The sequence below is a fragment of the Amblyraja radiata genome, chromosome 24 (assembly GCF_010909765.2).
Source record: "Amblyraja radiata isolate CabotCenter1 chromosome 24, sAmbRad1.1.pri, whole genome shotgun sequence".
Lineage (NCBI taxonomy): Eukaryota > Metazoa > Chordata > Chondrichthyes > Rajiformes > Rajidae > Amblyraja > Amblyraja radiata.
Window position 1 is genome coordinate 8,670,025 of NC_045979.1, and position 24,835 is coordinate 8,694,859.

At 39.4% G+C, this 24,835-nt stretch overlaps 1 protein-coding gene across 1 annotated transcript; it reads left to right on the forward strand.

Moving 5' to 3' along the window:
• The first annotated feature begins 48 nt into the window (after window positions 1-48).
• Window positions 49-23,116, forward strand: LOC116986743 (probable tubulin polyglutamylase TTLL1). The gene is made up of 9 exons (XM_033042363.1): window positions 49-316; window positions 5,016-5,224; window positions 8,517-8,697; window positions 11,274-11,408; window positions 12,117-12,225; window positions 13,102-13,245; window positions 19,586-19,672; window positions 19,771-19,934; window positions 22,025-23,116. Exons 1-9 carry the CDS (start codon window positions 204-206, stop codon window positions 22,146-22,148), a joined length of 1,266 nt encoding a protein of 421 aa, XP_032898254.1. The 5' UTR covers window positions 49-203; the 3' UTR covers window positions 22,149-23,116.
• Window positions 23,117-24,835: the final 1,719 nt, after the last annotated feature.

The following is a 24,835-nucleotide window of genomic DNA, read 5'->3' on the forward strand; positions in this document are numbered from 1 at the left end:
CTGCGAGGCGGATGTGGAACTACAATTCCCATAAGTCCATTCGATCGCACATGCGCACCAAGTCCCTCGAAGCCGCAATTGGCGCCCGCTGCGTCAGGCCGTGGAGGTTGAGCCAGTGGGTGGATTGTCAAACTGTCTGCTCCCATGCTTTACAGCGTGTTGTTCTTCATTGATTGATTCATTCACATCTTCACCTTGAAGTTATGGCCGGGAAAGTAAAGTGGGCGACAGACATCGAGAAATCAGTGCTTGTAAATAATTTTGAGAAGAGGGGCTGGATTCAGACATCTACTGAAGAGGACTGGAACTTCTATTGGTGAGTGAAGCATTGTGAAGTCGTGGTTTATTGCAGTTTATTTATTTTAGTACTTAATGTTTTTAAGCTTGCGTCTTGCTAAACTGACGCTTGGACCACGGGAGGAACACATGGATACTCATATCTCTGCATGCTAAGTGAGGTCTGAGTTCTTTCACAGATACCACCCTCCCCTGCAATGTATGCATTTCCAGAGGTTCTTCATCCTGGGGATAGTAACGTACAGAATGTATTGATTAACACGAGGGAAACATGAAGAAGGGTCTCGACACGAAACGTCACCCATTCATTCCTTCTCTCCAGAAATGCTGCCTGTCCCGCTGAGTTAATTCAGCTTTTTGTGTCTTATCTTCGGTTTAAACCAGCATCTGCCGTTCCTTCCAACACATGAGAGAAACATTGGAAGCTCTAAAAATTGTCTGGTTTCGTTTAAAATGCACATACAAACAGTAAAAAAAAAACGAGAATAAAGAGACACTGTGAAATATCACTGGTAGATACGACTAAGGAAAATCTTGAGATATTTAAAAGGAAGAAGGGAACTAGGGAAAGTGTAAGAGGCAATGTAATCAGACCATAAGGGTGAAATGTTCTCATGTGTATGCATGAGTCATTGTATTTACATATTTCAAAAAGGGAGATGAGTATAATCTAGGCCATATTAACATTAATAAGGAAACATAAAGGCGGATGTTTCCCTCCCAGGCTGCTGTGGAAGACAAAGTAGAAGATCTCTGGAGATTTTTTTAAGTTTTTGTTGGCTAGATGAGGTGCTGGATGATTAGATGATAACAAATGTGTTGCCTTTATTCAAGGTTAATCTAGTAATTACAGGCCAGTGTGTTTTGATTTCAATAGTAGGGAAGTTATTGGTAAAAAGAACAATAGAGGGACAATATTAATCTACAATTAGAAAGGCAGGAATTGATCATGGATAGCCAGCATGGCTTTGTTGGTGGCAGAAGCTTTCTGATTTATTCAATAGATTTTTTTTTTAAAGAAATAACAATTGGCCAGGGAGTATTGAGAAACAGAGTTTATAGATCACTAAAGGTGGCAGCCTTGGTGTATATTTAGAGGGTATTGTTTTAGAATAAGAGGTAAGAGGTCCAAGAGTGATCTAGGGAAGATTTTTTTCACCCTGTGGGTGACTGGAAAATGGAAGACACAGCCTAAGTGGATCGCAGAGGCAGGTATTCTCACAACATTAAGTAGTATCTCGAGGAGCATTTGAATCTCAAAGCCTTTGAAGGCTATGGACCAAGTGTGGTAAAATGGGGTTAGTATAGAAGGGCACTTGATAGTCAGCTTTAACTTGGTGAGTTGGGGGGGGGGCTATTTCTGTGCTGTATAACTCTATTACTCAAAAAACATAATGCAATGTTGTCACATCTATTGACCCATAATGCACTATATTTGCACATAAAAAAAGTTAAATTAGTTTAGCAATGTTTATGTATTTACTGATTTAACTAATTTATTGGGATTTTATTTTATTTTGATGTAGTGCCTAGAAGATTAAACAGATATTTCATTCAACCTTTATGATTCTCTTTCCTTTGTAGTATGTGTGGTAATGTTTGATTCCAGGGTGGTACAGAGAATGTTGAGTTGTTTTATTGAATGAAAATGGAGGAAGGAGCACACCATCTCCCACGCTCCTGTCCGCCTGTCTTGTCAACCAGCCCTTGTTCAACCCATGACAGTGACTGTTGATCCCAAATTGCCTTCATCAGCCATTACAGAACCCATTGAACGAGATTAGAGAAGCTTTGGTTCTTTCCACTGCCTTTCTTTCATCTTTCACCCCAGATTTGGCTGAACCTGATTCAACCTGAACCCAGTCGTTTGTGCGTCAGCATTTATGCAGGACTATGTTATGGAGAAAGGTGCCATTTTGTAGCCCAACAGAAACTTGCAAGTTGATGCCTTGTATGACACACTTATTTGGTGCCTACATATAGCTTTTCCAATGGATGATAAGCACACATGATATTTCATCCTATTTAGTTTCACAAACTATTAGAATTTGGAATGATCAAAATTGAAGATCCTTATCTAATTATTGGAAAAATCAAATTTCACAAAAATGGATCAGGGTTGGCCTACAGTGCCTTTACAGTTAGCTAATAAAGCACTTACTTTATCTCAATATATTTTGAATGCTTGTCTATCTGTAGGAGGAAGTTGTCTAAACCTTTCTCGTATTATTGCATCAAGAGTTACTTCCATATTTGGAGAGGCTGTGAGCTGTGATTAAAGCACACATACACATGCTACCTAAGTCTTCTAGATACTCATCTGTGCTGGGTCAACAGTAAAAACCTCTATTTTCAACTTATCAATACCCAAATGTACTGTGCTGTTCCTTTATTATTCTAGTTTGCACTTATTTGTATATAAATACTATGGTCCCGTTTGATACAGCCCTGATTTGTACAATTTGAACCATCTAACGGAGAGACTTTCTATTCTCATGTCTTAATCAGTCCAGCCAGTTAATATATATTAATATATATGCTTTTACACTTTCCATGACAATGCTAAAAAAAACTATTCCAAGGAATTACCAGATGTACAGAAAAAAAATTCAAGGACATTCTGAATACCTCCTTGAACAAATTGCGAGTCAGATTGTTTAATTGCCATGGTCACCAATAATAGAACAATGAAATTCTTAGAAACACGAAACTGCAGATGCTGATTTGCAAAAGAAGACACAAAGTGCTGGAGTAAATCAGGGGGTCAGGCAGCTTCTCTGGAGAACATGGATATTCAGTTTAGGACCTTCTTCGGGCTGATTGTAGAAGGGGAAGAAGGTTGGCAGAGAGGAAGGGAGTGCAGTGCCTCACAAACTGCTCACCTGCCTGACCCATTAGGCATGTCCTGACCCATCTGTGGAAGAGTTTATAGTTACCACATAGGATTCATCCACCACCTCAGAACTCTCTGAAGCAGCATGGAAGCAAGTCCTCCTCAAGGCAAACCCCAAGGAGAAGAGGAAATTACATATTTTCCTTATTCCCTTCGTTTATCCTATATTTGTACACTGAATGGCTTGAATCATGTATAACTTTTTCACTGACTGAATAGTATGCAACAAAACATCTTTTTACTCGGTACACATGACAATATTAAATGAACTAACGTAATTATTTTCTTTAAAATTGTATTCTTCTGTATCAAATTCATTTCCTCAATTGTGTTTCATGTAATTTATCCACTACTATCTGTAGCTTCAATATTGCATTCTTTATAGACACAAAATGCTGAAGTAACTCAATGTGACCAGGCAGCATATCTGGATAGCAGGAATGTGAAATATGAGATGCTGTTCCTCCAATTTGTGTTGGGCCTCACTCTGACAGCAGAGACGGCCCAGGACAGAAAGGCCAGTATCTGAAAGGGAGAGGGGATTAAAATGTCTAGACGGACGGAACAGAGCAGTTGTAAACCATATAATATCTAGACTCCTTTTAAACATCTTGACATTGGTAGGCTGAAATGGCTCCATGCCATAAGGTTGCTTTTGTACAAAGCCCAGAGGGACATTTGATTGTTTGAAAGCATCGGGTTTCTCTTTCCATATTTCATAATATACTTGTGTGAAATACATCTAATTTTGTAAAGACCATAGTTCCGGACAGTTCAGCGAGTGGATTCTTCCACATGAAGAAAGCATCGACAGGTGGGGAGCTATTTTATATTCCCTACTTGCCAAATTTGTCTGCTTCGGGCACCCCAATAATCTGTGTCGCTTAATCACTGTGTGCTTGCATGGAGGCTGCAAGATTTATCATCAAATCAAGAGACTGCAGATGCTGGAATGTGGGACAAAATCCAGATCACTGGAAAAACTCATTGAGTCAAGCAGCATCTGTGGAGGCAAAACATTTAAGTGTATGTTTCGAGTCGAGATCCTGCATCAGGATTGTGTCGATCCAAATCATCGACTTAAACTTTTTGCCTCCACAGATGCTGTTTGACTTACTGAGTTTTTCCAGGATTTATCACCAATTGGCCTTGGCAACAACTGGCAAAAATCTTCCTGCTGCCAGACTTGCAGGAACCCACTCACCACCAACATAGGTTGGCTAGTTATGTTGTGATGTAATTGACCTTTCCCAACTAGAATGCTTCAGACTTCATTGACTTAATTTTCTTCAAGAAGCATCATGAAGTGGCCGCAACAAAGCCCTGGTGGAGACTTGTTGTCCAGCTCAGTCCAGATAACTCTTAAGGACTTGTAAATCAATCGTGATCTCTTTTGCTGTCTGTATGGAGTTTGCACGCTTTGTAAGTGGCAGTGTGGTTTCTCATGGACTCTCTGGTTTTCCATCAAATATGTGCTGGTTTGTAAATTAACTGATTACTTTAAATTGTACCTTAGCAAGAAAGGGGAATTGATAGATATGTGAGAAAAATACAGGTTACTTGGAAATAAATGTGGATTGGGACTGATGGAATAGGTTGGGGAGTCAGCATTAATAAGCTGAACGCTTCTTTTTTTATTGTGCGAGAATTCTGAAAGTAAAATTATCCAACCTAGAAATCAAGTGTGATCGAGTGAGATGAAAGTAACAGGAATGGGAAAGGAAATTTTTTTTTACTACAAAATGAGAGTTTAGGTATTTAAATGTTTGCAAATTGTACATTTAAAACTAATGTTGTGGTCACTATTGGACATTTATTCTCATAGGATGAGTGTACAGACAATTCGAAATGTTTTCAGCATTGAAAATGGCTACCGTCTGAACGATGACCAAATTGCGAATCATTTTCCAAACCATTATGAACTGACACGGAAGGATCTGATGGTAAAGAATATCAAGCGCTATCGTCGAGAGTTAGAGAGGGAAGCAAGCCCACTTGTGGAGAAGGATGAAAATGGCAAATATGTTCATTTAGGTAAATGAAGAGATCTTAACACTGATAAAGGAGTCGGTCAAAGGCTTTGGGGAACAATTCTTACTTATAAATAAAATAAATTATGCATTTAATGGTGACTTTTGTGGCTACGGCTATCCCAAATAATTTTTCAGCCAATGAAGTTCAGTGATGCTGTAATGTTAGAAATTCAGCTGGCAACTGCCACAAATAATAGAATGTTAAAGAATGGTTAAATAGTATAGGTTATTTGAATGAGGGATGTATATTGGGCAGGATGCAAAGAATAACACTGCTACTTTTTGTCAAAGTACTGCCATGCTATCTTCTTAAATTATCTTAAAAGGCAGATGTGCCCTTTGTGTCATTCTCATTTTATACACAACACTCTTAACAAAAATTATTACAAAGCAGCACCTTTCATACCGAAGGATCAGCCTAGAATTTTTTTTGTCAAGTTTCTGAACAAAGACCTTTCTGACTTAAAGTGAAACTAGTTCGAAATAGGGGCTAACTTTCTATGGAATTAATTTTAGTTTTATTTTATTATAATGTCGTATATATACACTCAGCTACCTTACAAATCCATTGTCTTGCATAAATGTTGTTAGTACTGCTTGTGAACCAACATTAATGCTTGTGGTCGAGAAAGTAAGCAAATCGCAAGGGAACAACCTCCAGATTTATTCACTGATAAAATTATTAAGAACTACTGAATGAAATACTGATTATTTTGAAATGTTGCTTAACAGATTATTATTACTTTTAATAATACTATTATTATTTAAGACTATCACAGCTATGTGGATGAAATAAAATGTTATTTTACAAACGAGCTGTGTTCCTGTCCATAGTTGGCAGAAATATTAAGGGCTAGGAGCATAGTGTTCTTTGATTTCTCAGAGTCTGGATCATTCTTGAATTTTACTTGGTCTTTGTTGTTGTGAACAAATCAAGTTTTGTCTGCAGAAGAAGACTATACTGAAAAATGCAGACTGATGAGAAATGTACATCCTTGTTCTGATGCATGCTGATGAAAATCTCTATTGAAACTTATTTTTACTCTATACATCGTTATCCAGAAATCTAATTCTAGATTTTTTTGAGACAGCTTTAAACATCTATCAACATTTTCAGATGTGGAGTTGCATGATGACTTGGTGTGATATGCAGTCACACAGACTGGGAACTCAAGAGACTGCACTTGCTGGAATCTATATCGGAAAACAAACTTCTGAAATAATTCAGTGGGTCAAACAGCATCCGCAGAGTTGAGGATGTTCAACGTTTGTTGTTGAACGGATGTTCAAAGTACAATATTTGGGGTTGAGGCCCTGTATCAAGACTTTGTTGATGTTTGGGGTCGAGACCCTGCATCAGGACTAATGTAGGGTTTTGACCCCAAACATTGACCGTCCTCTTGACTACACAAATGCTGCTTGGCCTACTGAGTTCTTACAGCTGTTTGTTTTTTGACACATATTTGGAAGCAGGTTTGATTCATATTTTGGTTCTTATGGATTGGCAAAAAAGAAAACGCTAGGGGAACATAAAATAACTTTACATAGATCATAAGGTGGGAAGTACAATGCTATTTTAGAAATATAATTAATAACTATCGTAACCCTGGCAGTTACAACCAGCACGTAGCAGTCAAAGAAATGTGAAACATATTGTAATATATTTTTGGTACTTGTGCCACTAGCAGAGCCAGTGAATCTGTAGTGTGAGATTCAAGATAAAATAAGTCTGGTGCACTGTGGTTTTCCAGCTTTAGTTTTGAAATCTAGATTGTTTAAGCATTCAAATTTTCCTGTCATAAGTTAGAAGAAATATGCATAAAGAATTCAGAGAATTATGTAATAAATTCAAAAAGCAGGTCTTCTACAGTTGTGATTGTGGGACTTATTGGTATTGGGTGATGCAATTATACCACAGGTCTCCCAATAGCCATTGGAATCAGAGGAATACATTTACAGAAAAATCAAGGAAAGATGTGAAAACAACAGGGTCATTGTAGTTGATGATTTTAACCTCTGTATTAACTGCTACTCCTTAAGTGGCAGGTACCTAGATGGAGGAGGCCCAGGACAGAAAGGGGAAACAGTAATCATAATTCCTTAGGTTATAAGATTGTCGTGGATAAGGTATGACTAGTGCTCGTCAAACAAAAGTGCTAAACTGAGGGAAAGCAAATGACATTAGTTTGCAGGAACTGAGAAAATTGATTGGGCATGGTTGTTTGAGGGTAAATCTGTATCTCACATGTAGGAGTCTTTTAAAGGCCAGTTTGATTAAAGTTCAGGACCAACAAAACTTCTGTGAGGATAATGGATAAGAATGGCGAAGTTTGGGAACTTTGGATGCCAAGATGTTTGTTAAGTTTAGTCAAAAAAAAAGAAACATATATAAAGTTCACGGCACTAAAATCAGACAAGGCCCTTGAGAAAGATAAAGGGAAACATGAAAGAAAAGCAAGAAATTAGGAGGGCTAAAATAGATGTGCAAGGATGTTGCCTGGGTTGGAGTGTATTAGCCATAAGGTGACCCCCCCCCAAGAGCATATAAAATTATGAATGGTGTAAATAAGTGAGATAGCCAGGGCATTTTTTTCCGGTATTGCAGAGGTTTAAGGTGAGAGGAGGAAATTTCAACTGAGATTTGCAAGAACAACAGTGGTAAGTGCCTGAAACATGCTGCCAAGGGAGGTGGAGGAAGCAGATATAGCAGTGTTTAAACGTCATTTAGAAAGACACTTGAACAGTCAGGGGTCGATGAATTCTCCCCATATGTAATATGGCATCATGTTCAGCATAGTCATGAGAGGCCAAAGGGCCTGTTCCTGTGCTGTGCTCTTCTATGTTTTATGTTCTATGTACTACTACTTACTGTTTTTGAACAAACCAATTTAGTCAAATTCTCTGTGCATCTTTTGCACATTCTTTCAATATAAGCGAGATCTTGAAATTTCAAGAATGGAAAACTTTCCCTTTGTTTCGTCTTCATTGATGCAGCAAGGATACCCGAAACATAATTTTCTCTCATCTGCATGGAAATCATTTTAAAATAATTTATGAAGAAATATTTAAGTGCATTAAAGTGGTATAAATTTGAGCTCAGTGTTGGCAGAAATTATACACAATAGCTCTCATGTAATCTACACTCTAATGTCAACAGTACAATTCTAACTGAATGGAAATCATCATGGTTTTTATTGTAAGTTTAGTTATTTTAAAGAGGTGTAGTCCAAATTGACTGTCTTAAGATTAACAGCAAAGGACTATATTGACAATGAGATATCATTATTTTTCAGATTTTATCCCAGTTACATTCATGCTGCCTGGCGATTACAATTTGTTTGTTGAGGAGTTTCGAAAGAACCCAACTAGTACTTGGATAATGAAACCATGTGGAAAAGCTCAGGGAAAAGGAATTTTCCTCATCAATAAACTTTCTCAGATCAAGAAGTGGTCACGAGACAGTAGGACAACTACGTAAGAATGACTGCATTTTGGCTTGTTGCTACTTTTCATGGCACCCGAAATTAGATTAGATTCAACTTTATTGTCATTGAACATAGTACAAGTACAGGTACAACAAAATGCAGTTTTGCATCTAACCAGAGTGCAAAGTAGTAAAGTGCTGATTAAGACAATATATATACAAATGAGGATATATTGGTGTGCGTGCATAGGCATATACATATATACAGATAGTTGTTAAGGTGCAAAAGATTGACATGTGCTATATTCTGGTGAATAAGAGCTTAACTATAAATTATATAAATTATAAATAATACTGATGAGAAGGGGGGGGCTATGGCCGGGCCTGTGAGTTCAGCAGGGTAATGGTGTTGAGGAAGAAGCTGTTCCTTAGCCTGCTGGTGCGAGACCTGAGGCTCCTGTACCGCCTCCGTGATGGGAGGAGGGCAAACAGTCCATGGTTGGGGTGTGAGGGGTCCTTAATGATTTTGCCAGCCCGTCTCAGACACCGTGTGCGGTGAAGGACAGCCATGGCAGGGAGCGGGGCACCGATGATGTGATGGGTGGGTTTCACCACCCGTTGCAGTGCCTTCCTGTCAGCTGTGGTGCAGCCGCTGTACCACACCGTGAAGCAGGTGGTCAGGATGCTTTCTATGGTACAGCGGTAGAAGTTGGACAGGATCTGAGAGGACAGGTGAGCTTTCTTAAGCCTCCTCAGAAAGTAGAGGCGCTGCTGCGCCTTTTTAATCAGTTTGGCGGTGTTGTGGGACCAGGACAGATCCTCAGAGATGTGTACTCCAAGGAATTTGAAGTTGGAGACGCACTCCACCTCAGTCCCATTTATGTGGATGGGGGTGTGTCTGCCGCCTCTGGCCTTCCGGTAGTCCACAATGATTTCCTTCGTCTTCTGTGTGGTGAGGACAAGGTTGTTGTTGGTACACAAAGCTGCCAGGTGCTGGACCTCCTCCCTGTAGGCTGATTCGTTGTTGTCACTGATCAGTCCTACCACCGTGGTGTGTCAGCGAATTTTATGATGGAGTTGGAGCCATGCATAGGGACGCAGTCGTGGGTGAAGAGGGAGTAGAGGAGAGGGCTGAGCACACAGCCCTGTGGCACGCCGGTGTTCAGTGTCAGAGTGGAGGAGGTGAGGTTGTTAATCCTAACAGACTGGGGTCTGTTAGTGAGGAAATCCAGTGTCCAGTTGCAGAGGGAGGTGTTGATGCCAAGTCCGCTGAGTTTGGTGATCAGACTGGCGGGATTGACAGTATTAAATGCAGAGCTGAAGTCAATGAATAACAACCTGATGTAGGAGTTGTTATTGTCCAGGTGGGTCAGGGCAGAGTTAAGAGCCGCTGATATGGCATCCTCTGTTGACCTGTTGGGCCGATAGGCAAACTGATGGGGGTCCAGTGTGGTAGGGAGGCTGGATTTGAGGTGAGCCAGGATCAATCTCTCGAAGCACTTCGCGATGATGGGGGTGAGTGCCACTGGGCGGAAGTCATTGAGACTCCCTGAAGCTGACTGTTTGGGCACTGGCACGATGGTTGTGGTCTTGAGGCATGTAGGGACGACACCCTGGGCCAGTGACAGATTGAAGATGTCAGTGAAGACCAGGGATAAATAACACCACAGCAAACATGTTAGGAACTAATTACAACAAAAAATGTGAAATACTACTAATGCTGGGAAACTGAAATAAAACTACAAAATGCTGAACATACTCGGCATCTCAGAACGTGTATCCAGAGAGAAAACCGATTTAACAATTTGGCTGATCACCTTTCAGCAGATTGGAAAAAAGTTTGAATTCAGATTCCACTTTATTTCTATCACATAGTGCAGTATTTTTATGCAGTATCTGATAGTATTGGAACAGAAAATCGATTGCCACTATGACAATATATTATTGTCCTTTGAGGATAACAGATGCTTACCCAAGAGAGTGCAAGGATACGGGAGCGAGGGCAATTGACATCATGGTTCAATAATTGTAGCTCACTATCCAAGCTCATAAAAACTGCCGTGCACCTTGGATGCAGGAGCAAACCTTGTAAAGACAAACATAGCACTTTTACCTACTCTACTATGTGCATTGCAAGGTATGGTTATAGTTTCTTTATTGTCCCATGTACCAGGTACAGTGAAATAAAATGTTTTGCATACAGCCCAGCAAGACTATCACCATTTGTCTGTGTTATTTTAGGTTTTTAATTACCCTTCAATTTATTGTAAATCGGGTTTTTTTTGTAGTAATTTAATCTCCCCAAATGCCTTACCTCATATCTACCAAGATTGACATCCATTAGCCACTTTTTCTCCATCTCTTCCTGGAGTTTACAGACTTTTTAGCTCACTATTAAGCATACAGTCCATTTTGTTAACATCTGCAAATTAAGTCAAAATTATTAATACATAGCATGAACATTTACAGACCCAGCACAGAGTTTCAGAGAGCCTAACTGCAAATATCCCTTCAGTTATCAAAATACACATTCGCCATAATGTTGTGTTTCCTGCTCATTGATTTCTTTCTAATGTAGCTGTGATCAAAACAAATTCAAGTTGTCTTATCCTTTATTAATTTTCAGATTTATAGCACCTGCTGGGAAAGAGGCATATGTCATTTCATTGTACATAGACAACCCACTGCTGATTGGTGGAAAGAAGTTTGATCTACGTTTGTATGTGTTAGTGACCTCCTATCGACCGCTGAAGTGTTACATGTGAGTAAGAAAGATTTCATGTTTCTATGTTTCATCACAGTTGTACAGAATTTAGGTACAAGTATGTCCCTGTGAGGATATCATAATTATCTAATCATACTAACTAAAATTAAATTATTCAGTCTGTTCATCTTTTCCCCCAATAATAAATAATCCAAGAAATGTACACATTTGCATTTACGTCAGAATCTTAAATATTAGTGTTTAGTGAAAATAACAGAAAATCTATGCTTGGCAGAGAGGAATAAAAATGCTTCTTTTGGTTTATTATGTATGTTGGTTTCTTTTCAAGAGATCAGCACTGTCTGCTTAGAAACTAGACCAGTTGAGTTGACAGCTGGTGGTTTGGTAGACGTGTCAGTCATTATAGGCTAGAGTCAGACTTCTGTGCAGCATTGGCTTTATGAACATCTTTCTCATTCTGCTGAACTCATCAGCAATGACCTGCTGATGCATTTCCTAACCATTCCCTTAACTTTATGCCAATTTAATTCAAAGTAGATTCACCCACTGAAGTTTTGTGCAAGTCATTCTCGCCCCCACTCCCACCGCTAATATGGACGATGGATGATGTTCAGTGTACTTGTATTACAAGATGATTTTAATGTAAAAGTTACCTCTGCAATGTTGCTGTAATCTGACAAATGAAATTTAAATATGGGTGCATTCCTTTGAGGATGAATCATTATAATTTCCTTTACATTGCAGGTATCGGCTTGGATTTTGTCGATTTTGTACGATGAAGTACACACCAAGCACCAGTGAATTAGATAACATGTTTGTTCATCTTACAAATGTGTCCGTACAGAAACTGGGGGTAAGTTAATTAGCTACTGCATGTTGAGTGATAAATTGGTTAAATATAAATAGTCAGGAATGAAATGCTGGCAGCAGTTGACAGGTCAGGTAGAATCTGGAGACAGAGAAACATTCTGGGTTGATATGCTTTCACTGCAGAACTAGATCACGCCACATGGTGGTCTGAGGTTTCCAAATGAAAGCAGGTTGAATTGGGCTGTATTTGTAGTAGCCAGAATGATTGAATAATTTGATTAGCTTCTGGGAGTTGTTTGTAAAGTGAATCTAGGCAGTGTGGTCACTGAAAGAACATAACTTCCATTAAGGAAACCGATTTATAGTCCTAGTGTACTGTTCATTAAACACCCTGCGTTTTTCAAAATGAGTGTGTCATTCAGATAAAAATGTATGTATTCATAGGACTGAAGTTGATTTTAATTCTGAGTCGAGGGAACTTTTGAAGTACAGTATCTAAGGGTCAGTCTGGGGTAAGAAAAACAAAAAGAAAGTTCAATTCTGAACATCGATGCCCTCATCCAGGTTGAAACAAAGGGACAAAGGGAGAAGTCACAGACTGATCATTGAAGTGTATAAACCTCTTGCAATAATAACTTTTTTTATACGTTCCTTTCAGAACCTTTGAAATCATTGTGGAATCATTAAAATGGACTTACTGGGTCTTCAATTAAATAGGGGTGGAAATTCATACTTTCTCGTTTCAGCCATGGGAGTGGGGATGCAAGTTGCACTGCTCCCATCACTGCCCAGGACGATATCAGCTAAGGACTAAATCTGTTAAACAAGGACCAAAGTTACCCAACCCCTTTATCTCACAACACATCATTCTTCAATTTCCCATTATGTTATGAGGATGCATCTGTTGTTCTATTTCCAGGGTGATTATAATCCTGTACATGGTGGGAAATGGTCGGTCAGTAATCTGAGGCTGTATCTGGAGAGCACACAGGGGAAGGAGGTGACTGATAAACTCTTCGATGACATTCACTGGATTGTTGTTCACTCACTGAAAGCCGTGGCAGTAAGTACATCATGCAAAGATTTTTCTTTGAATGGATATGTGGTTTCTTATGCCTTGTTTTTGTTTTAAGCTCTACCTCTCAACATTGTGGGGACTTCTGTGCAAAATTTGAAAAATATATAAATTGATTCTAGGAACAGGGAAGGTAATTTTGAATAGTGTTTTGTCAATTAATGCGCATTTGCTCATTTGAGTACGATGTTTGTAAGACTTTCCTTTCACTTGAAACAGGCCCACTCCAACAATTACAAGGAAGGAAAGCAGTGTCATCTCTGACACCAATTTTAAAGCCCATTTCAAACATGAGAGCAAGATTTAAAAATTGCTTCCGTTTAATTACATAGACGGGAAAGTAAACCGTTAATGGCAAGACAGCTTTGATGTGCAGAGAGAGCAACTAGTTCTAGTTCATGGAGTTCTAGTTCATAGCTCACTTAAAGTGGCAGCACAAGTAGATAGTGTGGTCAAAAAAGCGTATGGTACACTTGCCTTCATTACTAGGGGCAAGGAACGGGCCCTTCGGCCCACAATGTTTGTGCTGAACATGATACCTAGTTGAACTGATCTCATCTGCCTGTGCATGATCCATATTCCTCCCTTTCCTGGACTTCCATGTGCCTATCCAAAAGCCTCTTAGACGCCACAATCGTATCTGCCTCCACCACCATCCTTGGCAATATGTTCCTGGCCCCCTATTAGTCTGCGCAACAACAAAAAATTGGCCTGTGTATCTCCATTAAGCTTTCCCATTCTCACCTTATAGCTATGTCCTCTTATGTTGGACATTTCCAATCAGGGATAAAGGTTCTGACTGTCTACCTTATCTATGCCTCTCATAATTTTATATACTCTTATCTAGTCTCCCCTCAACCTCTGACCTACAGATAACAATTCAAGTCTATCCAATCTCTCCCTGTAGCTGTAACCCTCTAATCCAGGCAGAATTCTGGTAAACCACCTCTGCATCCTCTCCAAAACCTCCTTCCTTTCATGGGGCAAACAGAACTGCACACAATACTCCAAATGCGGCCTAATCAAAATCCTATAGATCTGCATCCTGACTGTTATATTCAATGCCCCTAGTAATGAAAGCAAGTGTACCATACACTTTTTTAACCAAACTATCTACCTGTGCTGCCACTTTAAGTGAGTTATGAGCTAGAACTCCAAGCTGCTCTCTCTGCACATCAAAGCTGTCTTGCCATTAACGGTATACTTTCCCTTCACATTCACCCTCCCAAAGTGTAACACTTCACACTTTCTTGGCTTCCATCTGCTATTTCTCCACCCATTTCTGCAGCTGATTGATATACCACTGTATCTTCTGACAGCCTTCCTCATTGTCTGAAATGACTCCAATTTTGGAGTCGTCAGTAAACTTACTCATCAACCCATCCACATTTAAGTCCAGTTATATATATCACAAACAGCAGAGCTCCACTGTTCATAGACCTCCTGCCAGAATAACTTCCTTCCACAACAACCCTCTGTGTTTATGAATAAACCAATTCTGAATCCAATTCAAATAATTGTGCAGGATTACAGCTTATCATATAAGGCTTTCAGATGGGTGTGAAAGATCCAATGCTCCGATATAGTACAGTGAGTTTTTACTGGAACTGTGTATTACCATCTTTTCTCAATTAATGCCACTTATTCATTTGTTGATTATCACTTTGCTGTGTGCAAATTAATTGCCACAGTTGTTCATAGCAATATCAGTTTTATTTTTTTTAATTTATTCATAGTAAAGTTATTTGAAATCTCCTGAATAATATATTGTCTCATACGATTTTGATAGTTTTTGAGAGATATGATTATACAAACATGAAAAAAATATTGGTTGAGTTAATATACAACCATTAATATGTAACATAATCAAGCATCCTACTATTTGTATTGTAGATCTCTTGATTGAAATCTAGGAAATCTGAGATGCCGCATGTAAAATAAAGCCTCAGGTGTAGGCCATGAATCAGCTCTGCCATCTTTATATCCTCATTGTCTAGACCTTCGATCAATGATAAATATAAATATTTGTTTCTTTGTTGGGGATTTATTCACAAATTAGGAAATAACATTTCCTAAAACATTGTATCTTAAAAAATCAGCAATTAAGAAACATTTATTTAGTTCAAATAGGTCTGAATTCCATGGCACTTTGCTCGGTGTACCAGGATCCATTCTCCAAAGGTTCATCGAGCACTCTCTGCTCCTTTGAGCAGCATCACTGTAATGTTTCATTCTGATGCTGGTTAAATACCAGCATTTTGCTCAGAATCCAATTCTGCAAGCATTCCTTTCCCTCCAATGCATCTATCCCAGTAAACAGCAAAGTAAATCGGCTTTTGTTGTTTCCTGGTGGAATTTCATTCAATGTACAGCATGGAAACAGGTCCTTCACCCACCTTGCCTCTGCCAACCAAGATAGCCCATCTACACTAGTCCCACCTACTCGTATTTGGCCCATATTCCTTAGATATCCTTTCTTATACATGTACCTGTTCCAATGTGTTTAAAATGCTGTTAGTACCTACCTCCTCTGGCAGCTTATTTCATATTCCCACCATCTTCAGTGTGTGAAAAACCCTCCATAGATGCTGTTCGTCCTGCGGAGTTATTCCAGCAGTTTTGCTCAAGATTCCAACAATTGCATGCTCTTGTGTGTCTACCTCCTGCAAGAAATGCTCTACCACTTCAGCTGCAGTTTTCAAAATACCAATTATTAAGTCTTTTGAGCTCCTTTGGGGGTTTCCAAAATGCTTTAGACCCACTTGGTAATTTTGAAATAGAGCTAAGGTCATAAGTGATAGGAGTTTAATTAGGCCATTTGGCCCATCAAGTCTACTGAGCCATTCAATCATGATTGATCTATCTCTTCCTCCTAACCCCAATCTCCTGCTTTCTCCCCATAACCCTTTACTCCCGTGCTAATTAAGAATCTATCACTGCCTTTAAAATATCCATTGACTTTGCCTCCACAGACTTCTGTGGCAAAGAATTCTACAGAGTTGCCACAGTAGGACATGTGATAACTGTTTCGTGCACCGTTCCTGTAAACTGTAATGTTATAAACACAGAATAATCTCTTTCAGTAATATTGGCTGAAGAATGAAATTAGACTAGGGCACTGGAGTAAATTACCTGCTTCTCTATGAAATGAGAGGGGCTCTTTCATAAGGCAGAGCAAACACTGCTTCAAATTAACAACTCAAAAGAAAGACAATGGGTGTTACAAGACAAACTTTTTCTAGATGCTGAATAAACAGTTGATGTTTTGGTTTAATAACTCTTCATTGGAAGTGGAAAAAGTGAGAAAACAACCCTGTTTTAAAATGCAGAAAGGTGAAGGGACAGAGAGAACACTTGTGCAGTATGGTAGAGACTAAAGTTGTCAAGTAACAGTGAAAAAAATCTTAAAATAGACAATTGCAAATAGAAATGGAACACATTGACATTTACAATCAAAAAATGAGTGGTATCCTGTTGCCCCAAGGAGTGCACTTAGTTCAGACAGAATAGATGTTGCTGTTCCTGGAATTTGCACTGGGCATTGTTGGAACAACGCACAAGGTCAAAGCAGTTCAGAGTAGAAGTGGAAGAAGAGTTGAGGGAGGGTACTGGAAATGATCTGAAACAAGAACTGTCCCATGTGTCCCATATTGAGATTGACAGCCTGGGCCCATGCAAGTTCTCACGGTTTGATCTAGAGAAAGTGATTGAGATTTGTGGACGAGTGGTTCAATGTAAGAACTAGTTCAGCTAGTTCCTCTACCAAATGAATATGGTGGTGGAGGGAGTAGAATGCGGCTCCGATCACCCTGGCATGAGATGGTGGAATTTGATGGCCATGGTAAAGATGCACCTGTTGGGATTATGAAACTAGGACCTGTCAGAGTGGTGGAGGGCATTGGAAGGGTCATAGACGTAGGTGGAAAGAGAATGAACAGAAGAAAAAGACAGTCAATATAGGATAAAACAAGATCTATGGGGCAAGATAAGGATAAAATATTGGGTTTGCTAGGGTAGTGGTGCTTGTGGATGTAGGATGAGGTAAAAGCAGGCTGTCCAACGTTGGGGCACTGAGGTCAGTGAAAGTCTAGATGTGGCCAATGTGCACAGAGGGGAATGAAATGTCCAAAAACTGATATTCTGCTTCAAGTGGGCAGGTAGTTCATCAAACTACAATAACATGAACATTTTTAGGAGGATTTGATAAATGTCAAACTTGTTCTAAGTGAGCAGAATGCGGAATGTTCAGAGGTGGGCAGGTTTGAGCGAGTCAGAGCAGTAGAAAGATAGACTGTAGTCCATTAATGTCAGGTAGAGTTCTAAATATGAATTTAGAGGTTCACATTCCTCTCATCAACATCATAAAACATCTGGTTTCCCCACTTCTTCTTTTAACAATGGGTTGTCAACATCTGAAATCTTGAATCTGTTTTCATGGGTGTTATTCAACCTGCATATGCTCAGTATTTTTGTTTTTGATTCAGGTTTGCTGATATTAACATTCTTTTCTGCTCCATGTACTTTCCCCCTCATTGATGATATGCCATTATTGTCACTTTCCAAAATAATCTATGTCTGTCTGACCTTGAACCTAGCACCCATTTTCAAACTGCGGTCCTCACAAATACTTGAAAGTGCTATTGCTTTCAAAATAAGTGCTCATCACTTTTGAAAACGCACATTTCATTTCCATCATAGAGTTTTTCACCCTTGTTACAGGGCTAAAACTGATCTTGACAATGTCATAACTTGCATCTTCTGGTAACACATCTTTATCCTTCACAACCTCTCTGCACCCTTTTGACAGCACTGCTATCACTTGGTCTCTACCCTCATCCAGCAGGATGCCTAGTCTGTGGTTTCTGTTCCATTCATAATTGACCCCAAGCTCTATCTTGCCCAGAGATAAATCTTCCTTGCACCACTGCCAGGGATAGATCTTATTTAGACCCGATGTACTTGCAGATTAGTCTTATTACCATCTTTTGATCCTACACTATTGTAAGCAGTGTGATGCAATTAAAGCATACTGTTATAATAAAGTGGTGTAGTGGCTGCACGATCTCCCATGGATTTGTCCATTGAGCCTGTCATTTGTTTTATATTGCTGTCATTGCCTCCTTTGTCAGTTTGCTGCTGCACCAGAAATAAAAACTTGGATAACCATGATAGTGGAGAATATTTACTCTATTGACTTCCCTAGAAGAACACATCTCAGGATGAAGAGTATGTCCAAAACTGTTATCAAACGTCTAGGGTGGCACAGTGACGCAGCTGTTAGAACCGTTACTACAGCGCCGGAGATCCAGGTTCCACCTTGACCTCGGGTGCTGTCTGTGTGGAGATATCATGTTCCCTCTTTACATCGTGTGGGCTTACAATGTGGAAACAGGCTCTTCGGTCCAACTTGCCCACACTGGTTAACATGTCCCATCTACACTAATCCCACCGGCCTGCCCATATCCCTCTAAACCCGTCTTATCCATATACCTGATTAAATGTTTCTTAAACATTGTAATAGTCCCTGCCTCAAATACCTCCCCCCGCAGCTCATTCCGTTGTGTGAAAAGGTTACCCCTCGGGTTTCTATTAAATCTTTCGCCCCTCACCATAAACCTATGTTCTCTGGTTCTCGATTCCCCTACTCTGGGCAAGAGACTGTGCGCCTATCTTATCTATTCCTCTCATGATTTTGTACACCTCTATAAGATCACTTCTCATCCTCCTGCGCTCCAAGGAATAGAGTCCTAGCCTGCTCAACCTCTCCCTATAGCTCAGCCCCTTGAGACCTGGCAACATCCTCATAAATCTTCTCTGCATCCTTTCCAGCTTGACAACATCTTTCCTATAACATGGTGCCCAAAACTCAACAAAACACTCTAAATGCGGCTTCACCAACGTCTTATACAACTACAACATGACCTCCCAACTTCTATACTCAATGCTCCGACTGATGAAGACCAATGTGCCAACATTTGACCAGCCTATCTACCTGAGATGCCACTTTCAACAAACTATGTACCTGTACTTCTAGATCCCTCTGATCTACAATACTCCCCAGAGCCCTACCGTTTACTGTGTTGGTTCTGTGCACGTTAGTGCTCCCAAAATGTAACATCTTACGTTTGTCTGTATTAAATATCATCAACCAGTTAGTCTAAAGCTAAAAACTAAAGGTCACCCCACCGATTAGAGAATTAATATAGGTGCAAGAACTAACAGCAATTACTTTATATCTGAACTAGGGCTATCACAAAGATACAACTTTATCTGTATCTATTTATTTATTTAAAATGGTGCAGTTTTGACAAGTTGGTTATTTTTACAGCCAGTAATGATTAATGATCGGCACTGCTTTGAATGTTATGGTTATGACATCATCATCGATGACAAACTGAAACCTTGGCTCATTGAGGTAATGCCACATTTTATTTGATTGAATATGTCTGTTTAAAAATTGCCGTATGCTGTTAAAATCTCCGCTTACGTTTAACATGTTGGTCTGAATTCTAGGTGAACGCTTCACCTTCACTTTCTTCTACCACTGCCAATGATCGCATTCTGAAATACAACCTCATCAATGACACCTTAAACATTGTTGTACCAAATGGTGAATTACCAGACTGCAAGTGGAGCAGATGCCCACCGAAGGAAGCACTTGGATACTATGAGCTCCTGTAAGGTTTTAACCTGCAGCAATCTGCTGGTTATTTTTGTTTTGTTCCTTCATTCTATTTCACCTGATTGTAATATAATTCTGTAAATCTAAAAGATCTATTATCTGGTTGTGCAGACTCCATACTCAATCATCACTCTGAACAAGGGTCTCAACCCAAAACATTACCCATTCCTTCTCTCCAGAGACGCTGCCTGTCTTGATAAGTTACTCCAGCATTTTGTGTCTATCCACAATAGTGAAACTCAGGTTCTATTATCTCAATACTTACTGTATAAATCCATATGCAAAATATTCTTCAAACTGCTATTAAAGATATTTGCTGGTTAATATGCTCTGGATATTAACCTTGTTCTCCAGGATAATTTATAATTAAGAATGTTATATTGCCCAATCTTTGAGGTGACACTTAACTTTGTGCACACCTGTACAGTTTAACCAACAGGTACATTTAGTTAATAAAAAGGGAGAGGGTTTTAGCCTCTGTACATTATCAAATATTTTTCAAAACAATTTAATTTACTGTGCATCCATTTGTAATATTGAGAACCCCTAACTTCATTTTTGATTTTCTCCAAACATGGGTGGCACAGTGTTGCAGCGCCAGAGACCCGGGTTTGATCCTGACTACGGGTGCTGTCTGTATGGAGTTAGACACAAAATGCTGGAGTAACTCAGCAGGACAGGCAGCATCTCTGGATAGAAGGAATGGGTGACGTTTCTGGTTCGAGTTTGTACGTTCTCCATGTGACCTGTAAGTTATTTTCTCCAGCTACTCTGGTTTCCTACCACACTCCAAAGATGTACAGGTATGTAGGCGAATTGGCTTGATAAATTTGTAAATTGTCCCTGGTGTGGAGGATAGTGTTGGTTTTGCAGGGAATGCGTGTCAGCACGGACTCAGTGGGCCGAAAGGCCTGTTTCTGCGCCGTATCTTTAAACCAAACTAAAACGTTCAGCCTGCATTAGCAAAATTAATGTGTAGGAAAGAACATCAGTCTGAAGAACAGTCTCGAGCTAAAACGTCACCCATTCCTTCTCTCCAGAGATGCTGTCTGTCCCGCTGAGTTACTCCAGCATTTTGTGTCAACCTTAGCCAAAATGAATATGACTTTCTGGGAAGTGGAGAGACAGGGAAGCATAGCTCTTCACAAAATTAGCATTAGTCAGTCTGGGAGATCAAATGTTCAACTGAAATTGTATGCAGCAGAGAAAAGATTTAAGCTGATGAATATTAGTCAATGGCAAAGGAGATTAATTTGATTGATAGTTTGTTATATATTGTTCGTAAATAAGACTTTATTGCAAAAGATTGTGGAAATCCTTTACTCAAAAGATCAAAGAACAGATAACGAGTGCTCGCTGGGTTAAAGATCTAAATGGAGTTATAGCAAAACCTAAACACAATCAGATGGTGGCGGTTTGAGAACCTCAAGTACTTTTGTTCAGAACAGATGTTGATCATTATTAAGGGGTGCAGATTCTGGTTCTGCTATCCAGGGGGCTCCAGGAGATACAGCAATTTAATTTAAAGATGTCACCTTAATTTCCAATTCAGTAGCATATATTTGCTGTTCATGATGTGGCCTCCACTACATTGGAGGCAGAAGATGCAACATTTTAGGTTACGGACCATCTCCATATATTCTGTAAATTTAAGTCACTTTGCGACTTAAATTTCCATTTCATTCTGACTGTTAACTTTGGTTTTGTCCACTGTTCTAAAGCATTTCAAGTTTGATAGACAGACCCTAAACTGCTCACTATGTACATCACATCCTCCAGACTCAACATTGGAGTTCCATAATTTCAGTATCCACAGATTTTTTGCTAATTGTAAATTGTTGGAAGTAAATGTTTAATTTGATTTAAGTGATATTTAAATGTATTGAGAATAAAAGCTGCCCAGACTGCTGATACAGTAAGTCAACATTGCGATTAGCACAAGTAACACGATCAGTAATAGCCAAACATTATGCTTGCTCAACAGAATTTGTGTGAATAAAAATATTTACAACTTGGGGAAAGGTTTTAGAATAAACAACTACATTTTGGCCCCCTTTTGATATTGTTATCCTCTTCTTCCCATAGATACGATGAAGAGCTGGCACAAAATGAAGGTATGGAATGTGAAGGGAAACCTCGTTTGGGACCACCTCTAAATAAAGGCATTCGGCAGAAAGATACTAGGAAGCCATTTTCAACTTGGAAATAAAATTGAACAGATGCACAAACATAATGATACACTTACTTGTTCTCACACATTCATGAAGCACAATGCCATTCCAATTACAGTGTTAAAGTCAAGCATCCAAGAGCTTTTTTTTCTAAAGTGAATTGACATGTAGTAAGTTTGACAATGTTGGGCCTATAGTATTCCAACCCACTCTTCCTAAATACCAGGTTATTGCCACTCGACCAAGTATTAAAACTATGCAAAGCAAATATATTAAATTAATATTTAAGACCAAAAAGCAAATGAAAAGTACTTTTGTCTGCATAATGTGTAGATTTTGTCTTTTAAACAAAAGGGAGGATGATGCTGCAAATCTGTGTCAATAGCTGTAAAACTACATAATTATAAGGGATTGTGGCAAAATTATAGAAATACCAAATCTGGCATGAAGTGAACATTAATTTGCATGTTAGCCAATTTTCCAAAGTCCGTTTTGAAGCTGCTGTATTGACTTTTTTTTCAAAATGGTGCAGAAATTATTTACATCACAATACTGCAGTGCCTTTTATCATAACAGCTGGAATGGAACTTAAGGTATATTTGAAACTACTGTACTTAACAGGAAGCAGTCTGAAAATGTATTCAAAATGTATTTATGAAAGTATTCTGGTATTTTAGAAGCTTTAAACAATTCCTTATACTTGTTAATGATACCAATGGCCTCTAACCATGACTACGGTTTTGAAATCTGCTGAGACATTGCAGATGTCCAGAAATGTGGTTTTGAGTTTGCAGTGTTTTATTTATTTGCAACCATAATGTACCTCATTGAATCTTGTTCAGTAATGTTTTACATTATTTATCCAACTCTTACAAGTATTATTTAACTTTGGTTAATGGGATTACATTCCCGAGTAATTGAATTGTAAAATTGCAATAAAAGATCACCCCATTACTGTTTGCAAAAGTAATACATACAATTGTAAATAAACACTGTGCTGGCATCAGTCAGTTTCTCTTTGTTCACTCCACCCCTTCATCTTTTCTGTGACAACATATTGATTTCTAAATTTATCTTGTTCTGATAAATGATCATTGACCCAAAATATTAATTGCTTCTTTCCTCAGAAGCCATTACCCACTAACGGTGTTTCCATTTTCTCCATCGTGTACTTGTTACTTACTTATTATCTCCAATCTCCACACATTTACATTTTCGCAAAGGGTGACAAAAGTCAGTAGTAACCATGATAATCTAAGTCCATTGTTGTTGACTATCTGCTATTTTGAGTTTTGATTGGCATAGAAGGCAAATTTAGGAACTTTTGCAGTCTTTTACAAGTAATGGTCCCTGTTTAATCAAAGTTGGTGGGCGTGTTGGATGCCCAGCTCCATAAGAGGAACAATTAACGTACATAATCAAGTAATTGAAAGCTAGTGGCAGTCTTATGAAAGTATTCCTTCGTCTCAAAAGTAGAGATTGTTGTCTCAAAACTAGAGATAGCATTTGAAAATTGGTCTTTCTTGTTTTCCCATTATGAAAGTGACCGAAGACAGATTTCCCTCCTGGGATAAATGAAGTTCTATTGTATCGTATTAAATTATACAAACTGGTTTGTGGAAGAGAACAGTTCACAGTAACTTTTAAATTATGTGCTGTGGCAACAAGACTTCATATTTTTAGATTTTTTTAGTTTAGAGATACAGCGCGGAAACAGGTCCTTCGGCAGACCAGTGATCCCTACACACTTGGGACAATTTACAATTTTACCGAAGCTAATTAACCTGCAAGCCTGTACGTCTTTCGAGCACCTGGAGAAAACCCACGCAGGTTACGGGGAGAGCGTACAAACTCCGTATGGACAGCACCCATAGTCAGATTCAAACCTGGGTCTCAGCAATGCTACTACTGTAAAATATTTAATTATTGTTCTATTTCTCTCATTTACTTATTCATACAGCTAGCCTGTCTTTAATAATCACTCATGATTTTCTATTTGCTTTTCAATGTTAAGTTTGTTTCCTCAACTTAAAACTGCATGCAGGGTGTCCAGATATCTATCTATACTATTACTAAAACTCTAATCTCGACCACTTCCGATTTGCGGGGTTTTTAAATTTGAGCAAAAACGGTAACCTATATCGCTAGGATTTATTCGCCACCTTACTCACCGTTCTCCTGCTCCAAGCCACCAAGTTATGTTCCGATCGGTGAAATAGTAGAAAAGTTATGAAGGTTTTAAAAAATCGTGAGATCAGCAGATTGGTCTTCTCGCCTGTCAGTCACCATGAAGGTAACGCCCTTTCTGGCACCCACAGAGAATAAAGCTGTGGAGGCGGGGCTGAGTCCGTGAGCAGCGTGTTATGTTGAAGGGAAGCCTCTGAGTGAAGTCGGAGTGGGATCGGGAACGGCTGCGTGAGACCGTAAGCTGAAGGTGCGGGGTGAGCAGAGTGCGAGGTGCTGCGACCACCCCCCCCCCCCTCCTCCCTCTCACACACCCCTTCCCCCAACCCTTCACACCACGCTCCTCTCTTCCCCCCCCACCCACACATGAAGAGGAGGTGGGGGGAGGGGGTGCCGGGAGATGAGGGGAAATGAGCCGTGCCTGCGCAGTTAGGGGCTAAGGGTCTGTTGTGGAATATTGCTTTGGGGAACGGGTTGTGTTGGGGGAGTTGCGTTAGTCTAGTATATATTTAAAGTTTGGCATTGTGTCAATTATTCTATT